The following is a 20,319-nucleotide window of genomic DNA, read 5'->3' on the forward strand; positions in this document are numbered from 1 at the left end:
CTCACAACACTTATGAACAAATTTGCACTGGTGGAATTGCTTTTCGGAGCAAAGCTATTGCTGGTTATTTTACAGCAGACCCAGCCAAATGTCTTTGCAAAAATCATTAACCAGCAACAAAGCTGTAGGAGGCAAGTCCATGGAACGATCCAGGCTTGGGCTGGCCATGGAATTGTGCCCCACATTCCAAGTTCTTATGTTGTTAGACCTGGATTGTGATACAGAGCTCCAGGGACAGTAATAAAAGGCAAACCATTCACTTTGGCTCTTTTCATACCAAACTCTCTCCCAGACAGATGCTCTACCCTGACCAGACGAGCAATGCAGCTACTGAAATACAAGCTTTCATGGGATCAAACTGGTGAACCAGAGCTTGTCTGTAGCAAAGGCAACTACTAAGGGCAGAAGACCTCAGGGGATTATTCCAAAAAGTTCCATTTAGCCCAGAGAAGCTGTGGCTGCCCCATCCATGGAAGTGTTCAAGGCCATGTTGGACAGCACTTAGAGCAACCTGGTCTAGTGGAAGGTGTCCCTGCATTGGAACAAGATGGTCTTTAAGGTCCCTTCCAACCCAAACCATTCTGTGACTGTGGTTCTGCCCATGACAGAAGAGCTCATCCTGCTCCAGTGGAGGGCCCTGGCATCCCAAAGTGACAGCCTCTAGTCAAGGTACAGCCTCTCCATGAAGTGTAGCCATCTCTCCTGCCTTCCAATATCCCTGAGCAGCAGAAGAAGCAGCATCTGCTTTCCAGTTCCCCATCCATCCCACCTGCATCCCTCTGTCCTTCCTCCCCTTCCCAAGGAAGCCATATCTGAGCACCCATCTGATACTCTGTGTATCTGTTTTGCCTCTGAAAGGCACAGGAGGAGGCTCATCACTGTGGTAGGAGAACAAATACTACACAATCCCACAACACTTTGGTGTCACCATTTGGTTTCTGCTCCTTCAAGACAATTTCTCATACAACAGACAATTTAAGTTAAATACAATAAATTAGGAAACTGGAGTAGTGAGGCACAGAGGCTTTAAATGTCACATTAGATACTGTTGTGCTCATTGAGATTTAGCCTTTAATATGCTGTATTTTGCTCCACATGCCACAGCTGCCTGCACAGGAGCTGCGTATTAGTGCACATTCTGCTGCGCCTCAGATCAAACAATCTTTTCTTATCTCAAAGGAACCTTCAAAAACAAGACAGTACAATTTGAAATCAGGCAGCCACCAAATACAGCAGGAGATAAAGCTTGTCTCAGGTAGCCAATTGCAATAAAGATAGGGAAAAGGCAAAATATTAAGGTCAATAAGCACATTGAATTCCATGGGAGAACTGCAAGGCAAGTCCAAAGGTGTGATTGGTAACACTCCCCCAGCTCCCAGTGTCTTGAAATGTTTCTGACTTCAGCACACTTGGACGAGACACACAAACAGAGTGAGGCCAACTCAGAAAGCCACTGAGGGGACATCTTTCAGCCAGTTTGCCAAGTGCCCATCACTTCTGTGTATGTTCCTTATGATTCCCTCTAGCAAGTAACTGTCTCAGCATCTGGCCCTGAGCACAAGGAACCACCGTTCTGTGGGGCAGGGTTGTTGCACTGGCGTCTTCTTGTTCTCTGACCTCCTGAGCACGGAGACCAGCTGGCCCAGCACCCCCAGTTTCCACTAACAGCAGCATCTGGAAAAGAAAAGCCAAAGCTGGAAAGGACTGTCAGAATAAAGCAGCTTTTCCATGGGAAGAGCTGTCAGCTTCCATGAATCATATTTGAATACAAACAGCTCTGCCCCTGTCTACATCACTAACAATATACTGGAGTCATTAACAATGAGTGACTGTTTTGAAGATGTTAATTCTCTGTTCAATGTTTCCAATATTTGTTCAAACTACACTTTAGGAAGGGACAAAAAGGGAAAAAAAAGTCAATTAGATTTATAAATGCTTGTAGGATGTTTCTCTCTCTGATTTAGCCCAAGCCTAGATAAGAAACACACCAACTAAACTTGTCTCAGCCACATTTTGAGGTGGGAGGAGCAATGTTCACTTCAGTGAACAACAGCTTGATTATTTAGCTTTCTCTTCATTGCTTTTCCCATTACACTGATTCTTCTGGACCTTGAGCATGTGACTGACATAAATTCAAAGTCCTGAGAATGATGGAGGCAACACATAAAAGGAGGAAAGGGGAGTGAGAAAGGAAGTTCCATGTTGACAAGTCGATGGATGTGAGTCTTTGGGAGGGTTGGATGTGACTACGTGTGTGGCAAACAGACTGAAATAAGGTGTGAGTTCACAGTTTAAGGCTCCAGGGACTTTCCTAGAAACACCTATAAAACTGACCCCCTGCTCTGTGAAAGCTTGGCTTAAAATGCATTTCAGCCTAGCTTAGTTAGGACACAGCCATACAGAACAAGAACTGGGTACGACTATAAACATAGCCCAGTGATAAATGCACTGCATCAAACTGTGGGATGGTGCCAGAGCTCTGGGTGCCTGGGATCTCATATTATTTAGCTTCTAAATTAATGAGCTGGAAGAAGTAAACAAAATGATTAAATTCACAGATTATCCTAAACTAGAAGGAGTTAAGAACGTCAGGAGACAGCAATGATTTAAAGTGACCAAGAAATATTAGTGAAGGCTTCAAAACAACATAATAAGATTTTAAGATTAAAATGCATGGTAGCATATCTGGGGAGAACAGTTTGCAACATGCTGGCTTTATCAAAAGGAAAAAGTTGGGAAACAGAGCTGTTGGAGGAGACCTGAGGCTTGTCACGGATTGTAAATTAGGCAGGAGTTCATATTTTGATACAATTGCAAGGCACATACATTCAGCTTCGAACTGGAAGAATAAACCCACCTCCCCATGAGTGCAAACAAATTCAGAAGTGGGCAGGGAATGTCTGACCCTTTTGCAGGACTCCAATTAACCCCTGGTGCACTGGGCTGGGCAGGCTGGGGGCAGCCAGTGCTGGACATCACTCCCCACCCAACAGCTGCACTCCTCACACAGTTGGGACTGTCTCCTCAGACTGGGGCCCCTCTCACCTTTCCTCTTGCTGATCTCACAGGCAGTGCCACTGTAGCCAAGTGGACATAAACATTCACACTCTGTTCCTGAAAGAGAGCATAGATGGTGGGAATTAGAGATTTCAAGTCACACTTTCCTGCAGACACCCATTTCTTTTCAGTACTTCATCTTGTGTGAGGAAGGGACAGAGAGTGAAATGTCATCATTTTTTTTCCAGCAGTGAAAGGATAAAACAGCAATAAAGAGGGGAGATGTTGCTATCCTGCCGCCCCTCTCTCCTCCCCAGCCATTTGTTCCTGCCACTGCACTGCAGCTCAAACTCCAACACACTTGTGCAGTAATTCCTCAAGCCAGGGGACCACACAGTCCCCCTGCTCCTCTCCCAAAGAAATCCCAGAATCATGGAATGGTTTGGGTTGGAAGAGACCTTAAAGCTCATCTCAGTCCAACGCCCTGCCATGGGCAGGGACACCTTCAACCAGCTCAGGTTGCTCCAAGCTCCATCCAGCCTGGCCCTGGACTCTTCCAGGGATGGGGCAGGCACAGCTTTTCTGGGAAACCTGTGCCAGGGCCTCACCACTCTCACAGGGAGCGATTTCTTCCTAATGTCAAATCTAACCCTGCCCTCTTTCAATTTCAAGCCATTCCCCCTTGTCTTGTCACTCCAGACCCTTGTCCCAAATCCCTCTCCAGCTCTCTTGGAGCCTCTTGAGGCATTGGCAGGGGCTCAACGGTCTCTTTGGAGCCTTCTCTTCCCCAGGCTGAACAACCCCAGCTGTCCCAGACTGTCTCTGAAGCAGAGGGGTTCCAACTCTCAGAGCATTTTCATGGCCTCCTCTGGACTCCCTCCAGCACTTCCATGTCCTTATGCTGGAGTCCCTGAGCTGGACACAGCACTGCCGTTGGGGTGTCTACAGAGAGCTCTTGGTACAGCTGAGAGAGAGCAAACTGCTGCAGCAGGAATGAGCACCTGGGACAGGAGTATCCCAGCTTGGCTTTGTGGCACAGGACAAGTCCACATATCCCTGCTCTGGCTGCCCAGGACTGTGGGCATTCGATGGCAGGAACCCAGAGGAGAGCTCCCACTTAGGAAAATAAATGGTCATTTGAAACCTCTTGTTGAGAAGATCCTAAATGAAACACTAACCTGACTCAGCTCTGACAAAGTTATTTAAACAAGGGTCATCACGAGAGAAATCCTTGAAGTGCTACAATCAACTAGGTGGTACCTGAAGTGATCGTTTCTGCATTAGATACAATTTGATGATAATGATTCTCATCAGGAATTTTGCAGATGCAGATTGGAATTAGGCACTTGACAAAATGGTCCCTTTGTTAGAAGCTCTCATCACATCATCTATGTCTGTTTAGGTAGAGCGGTTTTCATTCAATTTGATTATTTTTCCCCTTCACTTTTAAATCACAGCCTGCTTACAAAGGAGGACAGTGTCTATCAGAAACGGGGGGAGGTGGTGGTGATCACAGTGCTTGGCACTTATATGGTGCTTTTCATCTTCAAAACACTTTTACAAACACTAATTAATGCTGAGACTGTAGTCACTTCTCCAGGAGGATGGAAGCAATCTTTAAAAGCAAAGGATGCTTCAAGATGTCAAAGGCTTTTTTTAAATGCATAATTGAGAAAGAACAATTTCTTCCATAAAACTGATACAGATGGTCACTCCCATTTAAAAAGACACATCCCTTGATGTCTTGGTTTGAGATAAGCAACTGCCAACCCCCCCAAGCACAGAGAGAAAAGCCTCCCTCCTAACACCAGGGAAAGGGAGGAAAAGAGAGGGGAAAGAAAAAAAAACACTTCTAACTGCATTTATACTAAATCTACATATATTTTTCACAGAAAGAAAGAGACAATTAAAAGAGAGTACAAATATACACTCAAACAAGTCTACAACGACAAGTTCCCCACCTCAACTTCTTAACGAACACACAAATTCTACTGTCCTAACTACACATTACTTAAGAAGAAGCTTATTCCCCAGGGAGACAAACCCAAGCAGAAAGGAGAGACCCAGAACAACACATTTTACTTTCCTGAGGTACCCTGTGAGCCAGTGGTGGGCCTGGTCCTCTCTATCCCCCCTGGGACAGCATCGTGAGTCCTCCCAAGAGGAGGGCTGAGAAGCGACTGCCTTAACCACTCCCACACTGGTTCCTACTTCCCTGGAGATGATGTCATAATGTGGTATGGAATACAAAGTTACTGGCTAGAAGAGGTCAGCTGTTAGCTCAGCCCAGCTCAAGTCAGCTGACAGCTTCAGCCTAGTCCACACTTCAGAGCCCAAATATAGGCCCACCTAGGGGAACCCATAACATTCGACTTTACTGTCTTTGCTTCGCAGGACTCTACAAACAGACCAACTTTAAAAAAATAATTACCTGAAAAAGAAATGAGAAACTAAAGAGCCAAGCTTCCTCTCTCCCCACAAATTCCCAACTAATTTCTCTTAAGAGGGTAGAAAAGAGGTGCAAACTCCTCGTACCTCGCAGGAAGGGGATGCCATTGCCGTGGCACGGGGCACAGCGGCAGGAGCTGCTCTCCAGCTGAAACTCATTCAGAGCCCGGCGCAGATTCTCTTTTATTGTGATTGCATTGGCAAAGTCAGTGGGAGTCACCAGATGATACAGTGGCTCTGCCTGAAGGGAGGGAAGAAACTGCATTAATTTCCAAGTTCAAGATGCCGTGAACATCACAAGGCTCAGTGGTGGCCCAGCTGGAAAGGGAAATGAAGGACATGTGGTACAGGCTCCAGGTTTCCCATTCCTATTTACTTAAACCTTGTCATGATGTCAGGAATGCTAAGAAGGATACTCCCCTTGGTTTCCAACACCAAAGCAGCTGGAAATGTGTAACAAAATACATCAGCCATACTGTTAGCTGAGAAACAGGCAAAGTTTCACAGGAGTTTGATTAAATCTTTTCTCATCTGTATGCTTGATATTGACATTTTCAGACCAGATTTGCTCAAACTTACATTTTCAGTGGGATCACTTACTCTGATTTAAAAAACACCCCCAAAAAACCTATCCACCAAAATCTCCTCCATCCCCAGTAGAGCCCTTGAGCACAGCCTGAGGCGCCGGTCACAGGAATTCACATCAGCACCTTCAACACTTCTGCACATCAAGGTTGATTTCTATCTTTATGGAACCAAGATAAAGTTTCCACTTCGCTCTAGAAGGGAGAGGATTTGATGTCCATCTGCAGATGGGGTTGGTGGGATAAGACAAGAGGGTGCACAACATGGTAAACATGCAATAGGGACCAAGGAGACTTTGGCTTTTCTCCTGAGAAGGCAAAGTATTGGGGTCTCAATACTGCCAATCACCCACTAATGGCAGTGGGATGATAATGCCATGTGTCATCAGAGGATCCATCCCAAATTCCCATCCTCACTACAGAGATGCTGCCATACAGGTCAAAGCAACAAAGGAAGCATCAAAGATCACCCTCCAGCTCTCACAGGCTCAAACTATAAGAACTAAAGAATGTTTCAATAAAAAATGGTCATTTCCTGATGCTGTACATCCACTCTTCATCAATTATCTGTGATCCATACTTTGCTTTTTGAATTCAGATCATACAAATGAGGAAATACACTAAGAGTGACCTGCCAAGTCCCTTCAGCAGATGATTTATGAACTGATTTGCTTTAGTTTTCCCTAACTAAGCATTCTTGGGCTGACATTTAGTCACACTCCGCTGGTACTTTTGATCTTCAAGCCCCACAGGGATATTGGTATGGAAATGAAGATACCAAAGCCAAATTACATCTGCCTGAGGTTTTTCACTGGGCAGCCTGGTCACTGATGCCAGGCAACACAAAGAATGCAGTCATTTCTTGTGGGAGATTTTTCTGTATGGGGATCTAGATGCAGAGGGTTGCATTTCTCTTGTCTCCTGCCCTGAGACCTCCTAGTCCATTTCTGGAAGGTCAGTCCACAGCACACCAGGGGCTTGGGAAAGCCACCTCTGCTGCAGAAAGTGCCAGGGAGGTACTGGCTGTTTGCTCTGTGTCCTTCCAACTACACTTTTTAAAGCATCACACCTTTCATTTTCTTCATTCCCAGTCTTAGAGCAACTATGCTGCACAATAAGGACTATTATTCCTCTGGGGTTTTTTCTTTAAATCCCATCTATTTAAACACAGAGCTCCCCAAGGTGCTCAGCTGAGTGAAGGGATGGGTACCTTTAGCTTTATGATTTCAGGGTTGTACTGCACAGCATCTCCCCACTCCTGCATGAGCGCAGCCGTCGGCAGCTCTTTGTAGGCCAACGTGGTGATGTGTTCACTCGCTCCACCCCGAACCAGGACGATGAAATCTTCCACAAACTGTTTTCTGGAGGTGATGTCTGCAAAGTACATTCACAAGGTAGCCAACTATGCCCAGGTATGTCTTTGTGGACTGCAGTCGAGGTGTAAGTTAACAGTGAAACACACCTGTATAGGACCCATCTCACTCAGGGGGCAAAGGAAAAAGGCCACAAGTGTTTCACACCTGGTTTCCTACAAAGTGTCCTGTGTCCCTCCTGCTTCCTTGCAAGGATACCCCATGCCTTCTCCTGCTTCCTTGCAAGGATACCCCATGCCTTCTCCTGCTTCCTTGCAAGGATACCCCATGCCTTCTCCTGCTTCCTTGCAAGGATACCCCATGCCTCTCTCCTGCTCCCTATGTCTCTGCCCTAAATTTCCTCCCTATGGTTATAAGCTCACAGCTCCTTCCACAGCCTGGGGTTCCTCACCACCAGGAATATTGCTTGTTCTTCTCCACAATTTTTAAGGTGCACCCTCCTCCCACTGCACACCCCCAGCTCCCCATGTTCCCTGTGGCTCCCACAACACCGTTACCTCCCTGTTTTCCCCATCAGGGCTTTTTTGGGAGAAGAAAGGGGAATGCTGGGCTGTTCTGCTGAGAGGTGGGGGATTGGTAAGACAGAGAGACAGCCAGGTGGGTAATGGTTGATCTGTCCCTGCTTTTCCTTGGAATGCTGAGCAGTTATTTATTTTCTGCCCAGTAAAGAAAATCTTGGAAAAAACCCAAGCTTTGAGAAATCTCCCCTGTGTTAAGTCTGGCTGGGGTTAGTCAGCAGACTCAAAAGCATCTGTGAGGGAGTGGGGAAATATTTCAGGCAGGCAAGATCACAAAATCTTCTTTTCACTATGACAAGGGCTAGAAATGAAATGGCAGAAGTGTTTCATGCTTACCTCCAATCTCTCTAAAAATGGATTTACAGCCAGCTGCATTTATTCCAAGCCTCACATAGACCTTATCAATATTTGCACCAATGTTAAAGCCACTCTGGGTGCATTTTTGGACATCTCTCAGAGAATAACCTTAAATAAACAGCAGAAAATGGCAGTGTTTTAATACAACTGTTTGATGTTTTATATCCATACACACAGAAAATGGGAGCTGATAAGTATTTTTGCTTTGGGAAAAGAAAGGAGATAAGATGAAGAAGTATTTTTTTGATATTTAACAGAACTATAGGAAAGGAAATCTCTACATTTTACAGAACTCTGAACCAAGTGGAAATGCAAAGTAAATGCTGGAAGAGGAGACCTTTGTTTACCCACCCAGCTGTGCTGGGCTAAGCAGAGCTGAGATGGGTGGGAGCCTGGCCTGCCTCTTAAATGCTGAATGCCTTTGACCATGGACTCCCCACCACGCATCCCCACCATCAGGAGCCAGGTCTTTTAAGAGTAATAGATGGCAAAGCTTCTCCTTTGCTAGCTCATATCTCCAACTCTGCTGCCAGAAGAGCCTTAATTGTTTCATAGAAATTTACATTGGATATTAGCAAACATTTCTTCACCAAAAGGGTTGTTTAGCACTAGCAAAGGCTTCCCAGGGCAGTGGTGGAGTCACCAGCCCTGGAGGGATTTAACAGATGTGGCACTTGGACACCTGGTTTAGTGGTGGGCTTGGCAGTGCTGGGTTAACAGGTGAGCCCCATGACATTAGAGAGCTTTTCCAACCTAAAAGATTCCACGATTCTTTGATCTGGGCTATTGGTTTCCATGTGAGACCAGTGGAAGTACCAACCATGTGACACTGTGTTTGATACTAGATTTGAAAAAAAAAAACAACCCTTGAGTTCCAGCACAGACAGTACAAACATAATGATGGATTTGAAGGGAAAAACCTGAATTCTCAGATTGGACCTACAAAGCCATAGTGAGAACTTACAGCCCAGCTCAGCACTGGGGACAGTGTGAAGATGTTGGTACTGCTGTAGGATCCTGATCTAGGTCAGAAAACACTGATGGGTGGAAGATTTTGATGCAAACAATAATACACATTAGTTCAGACAAATGTGGCTCGTGATGTGACCACACCAACAGCTGAAATTGAGAAACAATGTCAGAATTTCAATTATCTGAAATCTGAATTTAAATTCCGTCACTCTGGTCTCTGACTACAGGATAAGGAACTTCCCAGACAGCAGAAGAGCAAACAGACTGAGCATCACACACAGCAGAGCCCACTAAATGCCTTTGCAAATGGACAGTGGAGGCAGTTCCTCACTGCCATGCCAATGAATAAATAACTGAGAGTGCAGCTATTGATTAATGTCACACAGCTCGCTCTGTCCTACACAACAATCATCATTTCTTGCAACAAAGGATGCCAGAGTCAAAGAGCAAGAGCAATGTCAGGCACAAGGGTCACCCAGCAAATTATTTACTGTTTCCTACATGGTGGAAAAGCTCTCGAGGCTAAAGGTGTTTCAAAACTGCCATTTGAAAGGCAATGGAAAAAGAACTTAGGTGAAGGTTTTCAAAGCTAACAGAAGTGTTAAGATCCATGATAGTCATTCATCTTAACCTCTTGTCAGCCTCCAAATGTGTCGTGTAAAATACTTGCTACAGGGCCCTTCTTTGTGAACTGGCAGCACCCACAGCCTGAGCACCAGACAAGCTCATGATGCTGAGCATGCTTTGAAATCCACTTTACTCTCTGCCATAAAGCTCTTCTACCCCCACATTTCCTGCAGGCTTTCGTTGAGACGCTGTTGACTCCTTCTTCCACCTACTCTTTTCTGACCTCAGATCTGAGCCACCCCCGTGCATCTGCAGAGGGATTTTCCCACCACAAAGCTGGTCCCAAAGCTCCTTCCCACCCCCCAGGTGCACGTACCTGCCTTCTGGAGCTCGTTGCCATTCATGACTAAAGTATATTCATAGATGCCACCGACAGTAGCCTCGGTGATGTAGTGGGTCCCATAGTCCCTGTAGAGCTCTCTGTACTCCCCATAGCTGTACTCTGCTGGGAACTGCCGGAGCCTCTGCAGGAACTCATAATGCAGCATCAGGCCTCGGGGCTTCAGCTTATAAACAGCAACAGCCAGCTCAGAACGGGCATGAATGAATTTGCTGGACTATGTGAAACACAAGAGAATCCAAAAGAAGTGAGAGATGTCATCCCTGTGACAGTGTGTGGTTATCTGCTATTAAACAACTAGCACTGTTCAGGATTTATCAATTTTGCAACTGGAAATCTTTTAACTTAGCAGAACTTTTAGCAGTGAAGTTTCTGAAGGTCAGGCCATGACTGGGACATGAGGAAAGGCAGGGGCCAGGCTCTGGTCTGGCACACCCACGAGACAAGGACACCACAGCATCCCACGAGCCTGCTCCACTCCTGGGAACACTGATTGGCCTTGGTCCCTCACAAACTCTCTCCTGAAAAGTTCTGACATCTGAAGCCATGATTTATATGTGAACTGGTAATTCTCTGGCTAATCCGTATTCATATTTCACAGAATATGCTGCTATCGAAACTCAAAGGAAAGAAGAAAATACAAACACTCCGACACACATGCACGAGCATTTATATGTCTCTGTGTAGATATGTGTACATGGATAAATAATATCTCTCCCTTTTCTGGCATAAAAGTCAGGAACAGAAGATGTCTTTCATTATGTTCAATGGATTTAGTGCCCAGTTGTTTGGGCCAGCAGGACAAGCACATTAGGGAGGGTTCAGTACAGAACTCTGCAGCTTATACAATAAAATCAAGGCTTAGTATTGGGTTTCTTTATGGATATCTATTGCAAATGCTTCTCCTATACCTCTGATCTTCTTGTGAGAAATGTCACTTTGCAGGAGGCAAATGCAAGTTTAATAGCAACAAGGAATACTTTGCAATTCCTGAGCGTACTTTACACTGAAGGGAGACATAGATAGTGATACTATTAAATCACTGATGAGAGCTACATTTGTTTACAGCAATACCAGATGAAACAAAGGACAAATGATGGTGCACACTACCTCAGACTCAACCTCATAAAGCAGTCCTAGGAGTTACAGCTTCAAGATTCTCCAGCCAGCTTAAGGCCAGTCTCAGCTCACAGCTGTGACCAAACATCCACAGACACGACTGGAAGTGATGATGCCATCTGTATTTTGTGGAGTGTGTGTCCTACTCTGGTGAATGATGCACGTGGCAGAAAGATCACTTCAGCCAAAGCAAAATGACATGTGTTAAGTCTATAATTAAACCCAGGAAAGGCCTGCTAGCAGTTTTCATTCTATGTTATTGTCAAGGCTGCCCTACAGTGGAACAGCTTGGCCTTGCCGTTTGCATTATCGTTTACCGACGTGACAGCTCCTGCCTTGTTGAACCCACCTCGAACCAGAGATGGCCCTCCATGTGTGAGGTGATCCTCTGCAGGGATCACACAGACAACAGCCACCTGCACTGCTGACCAGTGCCTGGACTGTGTGTACAGGTGCAGGAATTTCTGGAAGTGCAAAAATCCTATCTGGCCTCCTTTCACCCCAGATACCTCACCTGGTCACTGCCACTCACCTGTAGGGCAGAGGGAACTCTGAGCTCCTGGCTTTGCTACCTACACCTGATTCTACCTGGGCAGATTCCCTTGGAGGAGTCACTGTGCTCTCTGCACCCCCAGACTTGTTTGGCATCAGAGTGAGGCCTTGTCATGGCCCTGCACCCATGGCCACATCACCTGTACATCTCCTGTACAGGTGACTGTGTGGAGGGGAGGCTGTTTGAACAGGCTGCCTAGTTTCACTTCTTTAAATGGCTTCACTATAAACATCCAAATATGGATGCCCAGCAGGACACTGGACAGACCACACTCAGTTAGAAACACAGAATCACAGAATATCCAGGTGGAAGGGACCAAGGAGGCTCGTGGAGTCCTCTCTATCAGTTGTGGCTGATTTCAGAGGTTAGGCAGCCCAGCTCCTGGCTGAGAGGTGAATGGAATAGCTCCTGGATGCTGCAAACACAAATGAAGGCATTGTGGCTGCAGTAAAGACTTGGGTAAATGGCAAAATCTGGTCGGGGCTGCAGACCTGATGATGAGCATCAAACTGACACACACACACTTACAGATAACACACTAGCACGGAATTAAGTGGAGCAGTGCTTACAGTTGAAGAAAATCTTTTCATCCTCTGAATGAACTTCTTGAACCTGTTGTCGTTTGAACTGTAACCGAGCTCAAACACTCCTGGTATTTTTATACCAAAGCTTGACTGTGAAGCCTTTGCCTTCAGGACAGAGCTTTCATAATTTGAGTAGGAGTCATATTCAGTCATTGTAAATTCATATTTGCCTTTGGTCTAAACAGAAAGGAAAAACAACATGTCTCATTTCCTGCACAGTGATTGTATACCTGAAGCATGGGGAAGGAATGCAGATACAAATATACTTGGGAATTAATGCTTGCACTTTGAAGATGAAAAGCCTTGTATAATTGCAAAGCACTATTATTATTAACACAGGTACTTCAAGAATACTTGATTTACAGCAGCAGGAAAGCTACTATCTGCTCCATACTGCAAGGTCCTCAGGCTTTCATTTAATATGTCAATCTTATGCAAAGAAGGTGAAATGATAAACACAGACATCAATTAAGGTATTAATTCTGAAAGAAAAATGTTTCCTAGTGGGCAACACTCAAAAATATCGTGCTATGTCATCAAAAGCATTAAGGTCAAATAAATAATATTTGAAATATAGCTTTGATGCACCACAGAAACAAACTTGGTGTGCACCTCAACCCTTGGCTGTTGCATCAGGGCAGCTTTCCCAGCGTGGCTCTCAATGCACTCCACAATTCCATCTAAAATTAACCTCCCCATTCCCACTGGGTATCTTATGGGGCCTCTTGGACAGGTGGCACTGGGAAGGTAAAAGGGTCAGTTTTGCAATGACAAGGTCCAAGGGAACATTCTCACCTATTCCAGTGCATATGGATATTGTAAGGGGGTGTGCTCAGCATCACAGACTATATGGGGCATGGTCATCTTCTACAATAGGGTTACATTCACTCTGATCCTACTGGGTGTCAAGAATTTTTTGTAATTTTTTAATAAAATGATCTAGTAATGAAGCTTTATTGGTTCTGTGCACGAAATCTATTGGAATATATGAATGTGTGTTTATTTGCAGATAAATCTGACACCTACCTCTGGTGTGTAGCTTTCTACATTGTATGGCTTTCTGAATCTGGTGTCCACAATATAATGAGGGGAACATCCCCCAGCATAATACCTGTGATCAAGAACTAATCCTTCCAAGTCGTTTGTGAAGATATTTAACCTGCAGATGAAGCAGAACAGCAATATTTTACAATAGCATTAATTTAGAGGTAAAAACCAAGTGCCTTGGGTGAGAAAGGCAAGAGATTGCTTTGTTTGGCTGAGGGCTCTTTGTTTCATATTTGTTTTGAAAGCCAAAAAGAAAGTTTTTCCTCTTTTCCTGTACAACATCCCAGTTGCTGCAGAAGACCCTAACTGACTAACAGAAAAGCAAAAGACAGAGTCAAATTCTGGCACCTGATGAAAATGAAGGGCAATTTTCACCACCCAGCAATGAATGACACCAGTGTTACAGTCACCAGCATTGGCAGCTTTTGTAGCCTTTGCTGGAGGTCTCTGGGAAGAGCACAACAAAGTGGACCAGCCAAACCCCATCCCCATCCCACCCAGCTGCCCACCCTGAGCATCCCCAAAAGCTCACAGCATCCAGCAAGATCTTTAAAGACAGATTTGCCAACCCATGTCATCAATCCAGACCAATTTTTAGTTCACATTCCTTTGGTCTGGTTTATCAGTCAAAATCTTTAACAGGATCAACACAGGTCAGTAGATGAGAGCAAAAATTGCCAGGGAACAAGAATAAAGGTAGTCAAGGAATTGTTCAACTAATCCTTGAAGTCACAGATAAGTTTTTCTTTGATTTCAGTGGATGATGGAGAGAAATCTGCTCTAAGAAAAGATGTAGCACTGCAACCTTTGTAAATGAGGAGATTAAACTCCATAACCTGTTCTTCCTATTGCTGCCCATGGGATCTATTGAGTAAAACCCCTTCTGTTGGTCACTGTCAGGACACACTCACACCACCCTCCTGGCACGCAGCTGGTGGCACTCACCTCCACAAACTCAAATGGTAAGAAGTGTAATTAGATAAAACTTTACCAAAAAAAAGAGGATAAACTGCTAATAATCCATGAGTGTCCCTATTAGCATTCCAGAACTCTGCTGGATCTGCCTCTTGCCTCTCCTTTTTTGGGGGGAGAGAGGCTTGCATAATGACTCTGAAGCTGTAAAAAATTAACTCTAATTTTAGAAAAATCTGAAAAAATGGGAAGTCCACTAAAAGCAAATTACTGAGCAGTTGTAACTTCAAAGAGATGAGAAGCATGTTCCTATAATTGTCCAACATTATTTTTAATTTTGATTAAACTCAGAAGTACAAAGCATTAGCAATGACAAGTGCAGCAGCCATATCTCCAGAGAATAACAAGAAAATTATAATTTTTTCTTTGCAATATGATTTTTTCTTTTCCTTTTTTTTTATATAAAAAGCGTTTTTTCCCTGCAGAATGAGAAAAGACTCTTTTCACACAGTCTGATCTTACAGAAAGTCATCACAGTCTTATCCTGTAAAAACTGGATCAATTCAGACTTGGATTTTAATCCCCACAAAGCTGGAGTTTGCTAACATGCAGGTTAACCCTACCCCAGTCACACAAAGCTCATAAATTCCACCATCTCTCACTGTCATGGAAGAAATCAAAGAAATTTTGAACTCCCTCCCTCCAAATCAATACATGGTGTAAAGAGACAAATCTACAGAAAGGTTCAGACTTTAGACAACCCAAGATGCTGATTTCATAGAATCATGGAATGGTTTGGGTTGGGAGCGACCATTAAAGGCCATCTAGTCCAAATTCCCTGCCATGGGCAGGGACACCTTCCACTGTCCCAGGCTGCTCCAAGCCCCACCCAACCCTGGCCAGGGATGGGGCAGCCACAGCTTCTCTGGGCAACCTGTGCCAGGGCCTCACCACCCTCACAGGGAATAATTTCTTCCTAATATCTAATCTTAACCTACTCTCTATCAGTGGGAAGCTACTGACCCTTGACCTGTCTCTCCAGGCCTTTGTAAATGGTCTCTCTCCATCTTTCTTGTAGCTCTTTCAGGTACTGGAAGGCTGGAATTAGGTCACCCCAGAGCCTTCTCTTTTCCAGGCTGAGCAACCCCAGTTCTCTGAGCCTCTCCTCATACCAGAGGTGCTCCATCCCTCTAATCAACTTGGTGACCCTCCTCTAGACTTACTTCAACCAGTCAATGTCCACCAAGCTTTGGATCAGGCTCCCAAAGCCTGTTGGATCCTCACTCACTCCTGGATACAGCAATTGCTACAGGTCTTCTCTGTTCAGTGTTTATGTCTGAAGTCACATAAGATCATTCTAAGCCTTAAGTAAGCAAACATCTCATGAAAGTCACTGACTTACCCTTTTGCCAGATTCTCAATTCCCCAGTATTGATCCATCTTCTGGTCACATTTCTTAAACACTTTTTTGCAGTTCTTTTCATCTGACTGATCCCCACAGTCATCGTCCCCGTTGCAGAGCAGCCTCCGTGCAATGCACCTCCCTAGGATGCAAGGTGTAAGTCACTCATAAAACAACCTATGATCACACTCCCTGACTCAGAGTCTAGAAACAAAAGATTCCTGTAGTGAATGGTTCAAATCTAGCTGGAAAAAAAAATCTTTTCTATCTGCATGGATCAGCAAACTCCATCTGCTCAGTTTCACTCAAAACTTCCATAATCTCAGAATTCATTGCTCAACCTAGAAAGGATGTCAAGGATGCCCAGTGCATGTTCTCCTGTTGCTGTCACTTGTGCTGTAGATTTTACTGTATAACTGGGGTTTAATTTCCTATTTGATGATTTATAGACATGCTTTAGACTGACAGATGTTGGCTGATGGACTCACTCAAAATCACTGATGCAAATACAAGCATGGACAGAGCTGGATCAACTCCCGACATCCCTTTGGCCCAACAAACTCTTGTAGAAGCAGAAAGTTCAGCACAGTGGTGTCACAGATGCCACCTGAGCACCTGCACTTCCCACTCCCCAAGTCCTTACCTGTCACTGCACACACAAACCCATCACATCTAACTCTATTCCTGCAAGGACTATTTGTAACACAGTCTTCGGTTTCTCTGTCAGAGTAATCACAGGGATCTCCATTGAACTGAGAGGGTTGTTCCAGGCGGGCAAATCTGTACTGTGATGAAATAAAAAATATTGACTCAAGTGTACAGAAACTGTGAAATTTATGCTTCTCAAGTTAAAAAACAATCTTTGTGTTGTGGAGATCTGATCTAAGAGCACTATCACATTAAAAAAAGAAGCGTCAGCAAAGAAGTGTGATGTTAGTGAAGTGCCTCATTTCAAAGGTTTCTGATCTGCGACAGTTTTAATTTTATTAAGGGAAGACTGAGGATAGGAAGGGATGAAGGAAAGTTTGCTTTTCTCTGACAGTTTGTATAAATGAGCCTGACAGGGTAGTGCAGGACTTTGCAAGAGTAAGGAAGGATTTGGTTCCATCTCCTCTCTTTCAATTAGCGCCGGTAACGACATCCCTTGTTATTTTCTGTCAGTGTATTTACTTGCCCCTCTGTATCATTAGGGATCTTTTTCCGCCCACAACACTGCTGTGAAGCAGTCAATTACTCCATCCAATATGTTAGTGCTCCTTTATTCCCCAGCTTCTAAGATTAACTCTTTGATATGAAGCTTCACTCTTCCCAGCTCCCATCACCGGTTATTTCTGCTTAAGCCTGGGAACAGCTTCTCCAACTTGTTAGCAGAGGTCTCTCTGGCAATGGGGATTTTGCTCTTCATGCCATTGGAATCATTACTTTCATTTTATGGGGCTTCTTGGGTGGAAAATGCTGGCTGGCAGACAAGAAAAAGCATCTTAATGCTGAGATGCACTGAGTGTCTCCAGGTCCCACGGGGGACCATTAATGTGGATGCGTTGGGAAGAAAGTCCCTGCAACGCCCAAGCTTCCCACCTGTGTTTTCACCAAGCCTGGGCTTACATCTTCTCAGGATAGTGAGGCACCCTGGAAACTACTGGAATTCCTGGGGGTGGTGAGCTGAAGAGCTGAAAGCCACCTGAAGTGAAAACCCAGGGTTTCACCTGTACGGCACTTTCCCCAGCAGCTCCCCAGATGCCCAACCCCACAGACAAAAAAGACAGGGCTCAGAGGAGGACCTGCCTCATGGTTCCTCAGGCTTTGTGCCTAGACCACAAGCACTCACCCTTTTCTTCTGGCAGGGGTCACACTTGCTCCATGAGGACCAGGCGGAGAGGGCGCAGTCGCGGGGCTGTGGTGCGTCGCTCACGGACCGGACGTGCCTGCTGCTGGCCATGCTCTCATTGGTGCTGCTGAGGTTAAGGGACTGTTCACCACTGGGCTCAACAACACAAGAGCTTCAAGGTGTGAAACTACTGATCTACAAGGATGGAGCAACTTGGCCTACACTTGTGCAAAACTGCACACCAGAGAACCAACACTCATTAGACCTCATCAAGTTTTGCACACAATCTCTACATTTCAGTGCTCACTGTGTACTGGCACTGATTCTGTATGAAACCTGATCCACTCTCCAATGCCCAAGAGCAGACTCAGTCCTCTACACCACCACCACGACCACAACCCTGCAGAGCATTCAAAAGGGGTGACTGCAGGACACATATTTGATCTAGCCACCATGGGAAACTCAACCCACGACCCACCAACCTGGGCTTCACCTCAAGCTGTGCAAGGCCTATCAAACGACCTGGCAAGTGGGCAGCAGTAAAATCTGCACCACCAGCTGCTGCCCTTGCCCCATGGCTTCCCACTGCTCACTGTATGGGCAGCACTTTGGCACCTCACTGCCATACACGATGAACAGCTCCAAGACCAGATACCTCCATGGCAAACACCAGTCTCAATGTTAGGGGCTGGTGTGCACTCAGCAGTTTTGAAAACCAAGCTTAAGTGTCTCTCTTTGCTGAGCAGCCTATTTTCCCAAGCTGGCCAAAGCCCTTAGTCTTGGACTCTATTCTCAGTTCACAATAGGGAGTCATTAACCCATTAATCCCTTTCAACCCCGTAATGAACCTGAACCCCAAGTGTGAGCCTTTACTTTACCCCAGCCACTATCTCCCCCTTCATGTGATAATTGTCTCCAAGGTTTCCACAATGTCAGAGCTAAAATGCTGCCTACTTTTTTGGTGGATTCAGTATTTGATTAAATCCTGGTCCCAGACAAATGCTTCCATTATGACCTCATCTGAGTGGGGAGCTTTAGTAAAATGTTGACAATTAGTTTCTTTGCATACCCAATTTGACAAGGAAACTACCACAGCAGTGTTCCCAATTCTTCCATCAAGACAAGGAACAGCATCAGCTGAAGCTTTAAGTATGATTTAGTGCCTGGCATGGGGCTCCCATTACAGCATATTAAAAATCACATGGAATAAAGGAATTACAAAACCTCATCAGCTTGCTGAGGCATGAAATCAGAGCTCAAAGTTCAGAGAACAGGGCAAAAATACGGTTAGATTGGGAAGACTACAGTCACAGTTCTCTGTAGGAGCAAAATCTATCAAGCTAGCAGAGAAAGGAACAGCTATCAGCTGAATCCTCAGCATTTACACACTCCAAGACAGCCAATCCCTGTCTCCCCAGCACTCTGTCGGGCAGCTAGCATGGGAGGAGGCTGCATGTTGCAAACAATTCCCCGTTACAACACGGCTGTGGCAGTTTGTCATCTCAAATTTATCACCAGGATTACTTTTGTGAAGGCACACACATTGCACTGTGTTAACTTCAAACAATGCCTTTTGCTGGTCATTAGAAATACAGAAATCGCTCAAGACAGATTAGGGACCATACAACATCAAAGCACAGAGGCTGTGCTGACTCTGATGGTTTATCTTATCATCCCATGGACGTGGCTCCAGAAACACTCACCCAGAGCAAGGAGCAGTTTGGATGCCAAGTAGAGCACAAAGCAGCAACAGTGTGACTGGGTAGGGAGCGAACGCGGCGCGTGTTGTGCTCATCGCTCCGACGTACCATCGGCGACTCGAAACCACCACTGCTCCCATTCCATCTGCTGGTGGGGGTTTGAAAATGGGTCAAGCACTAGAAGATAAATTACTGTGTTGCTTTTCCACTCTGTAAACAGCAGATGACCCAGCACCTGGCAGGTTCACAAGGTACACGTTACAGTTGTTAGCACGTGGCTTTCTGGAGGAAGCAAAGGTCTGACTGGAAGCAATTTACACTTCCATTTGTAATGCTCCTTTCAAGGGACAAGGAAAATAAATATTTCAACAAATGAAACATATTTGAGTCTTGGCAAGGAGAAGTGCTAAGTAAACTCAAGTCAGCTTTCTAGGAATAGAGTGCAAAATCATTTATTTATTGCTGCTTTTCATGTCTGTTTTCAAGAGGAAGGGCAGACACGATGCCTAAGTGCTCATTCTCATGCCTGGGGGAAAGTGTTTACCCCTAAGAGTGCCCTTTGGTGTCTCTCACCAGGGCTGGGGCTCATGCTGCTGAGGAAGACAAGAGCCTCAGCCCTGGCTGGGCCCTTCCACAGAGATTCTCTGCTCCACATCCCCACTGAGCCCATGGAAGCCTGTCAGGTATAAATTAAGTGTCTTGGTGTTTTCTAGGTACGCACTATGTTGAGTCATTCTCCCTTAAATGGTCCTAACCAGGCTGAGAACTTACTGTGGGCTGATTCTCATCAGCTCACTTGGGCTTTCAAAGGCAGATCAGGATCTTCAACACTTTGCAGAATGTCTCTTTGGTTACCTGTGGAGGCAGCCTTCAGATCCTGCCACTTCTCTCTTCAGGTAGAGCTTTTTGATTCCTGAGACACAACAGTCTCTCCCTTCATTTTTGTAATTAGTCTTAA

The 20,319-nt window shown here is 45.2% G+C and overlaps 1 protein-coding gene across 2 annotated transcripts; it reads right to left on the reverse strand.

Moving 5' to 3' along the window:
- Nucleotides 1-1,043: 1,043 nt before the first annotated feature.
- On the reverse strand, nt 1,044-19,545 carry C8B (complement C8 beta chain). 2 transcript variants are annotated; one of them, XM_071564913.1, is made up of 12 exons: nt 19,365-19,545; nt 17,662-17,785; nt 16,477-16,618; nt 15,834-15,975; nt 13,499-13,631; nt 12,458-12,649; nt 10,193-10,433; nt 8,257-8,385; nt 7,240-7,403; nt 5,533-5,686; nt 3,046-3,114; nt 1,044-1,674 (listed from the first exon to the last, which is right to left on the reverse strand). In XM_071564913.1, the coding sequence occupies exons 1-12, from the start codon at nt 19,499-19,501 to the stop codon at nt 1,523-1,525; spliced, it is 1,779 nt and encodes a 592-aa protein (XP_071421014.1). In that variant the 5' UTR covers nt 19,502-19,545; the 3' UTR covers nt 1,044-1,522. The 2 variants fall into 2 exon arrangements, with proteins under 2 accessions (XP_071421014.1, XP_071421013.1); XM_071564912.1 differs by having other exon boundaries at nt 17,662-17,788.
- Between the last annotated feature and the right edge of the window lie 774 nt (nt 19,546-20,319).

This window comes from Pithys albifrons, chromosome 10 (assembly GCF_047495875.1).
Source record: "Pithys albifrons albifrons isolate INPA30051 chromosome 10, PitAlb_v1, whole genome shotgun sequence".
NCBI classification, from domain to species: domain Eukaryota; kingdom Metazoa; phylum Chordata; class Aves; order Passeriformes; family Thamnophilidae; genus Pithys; species Pithys albifrons.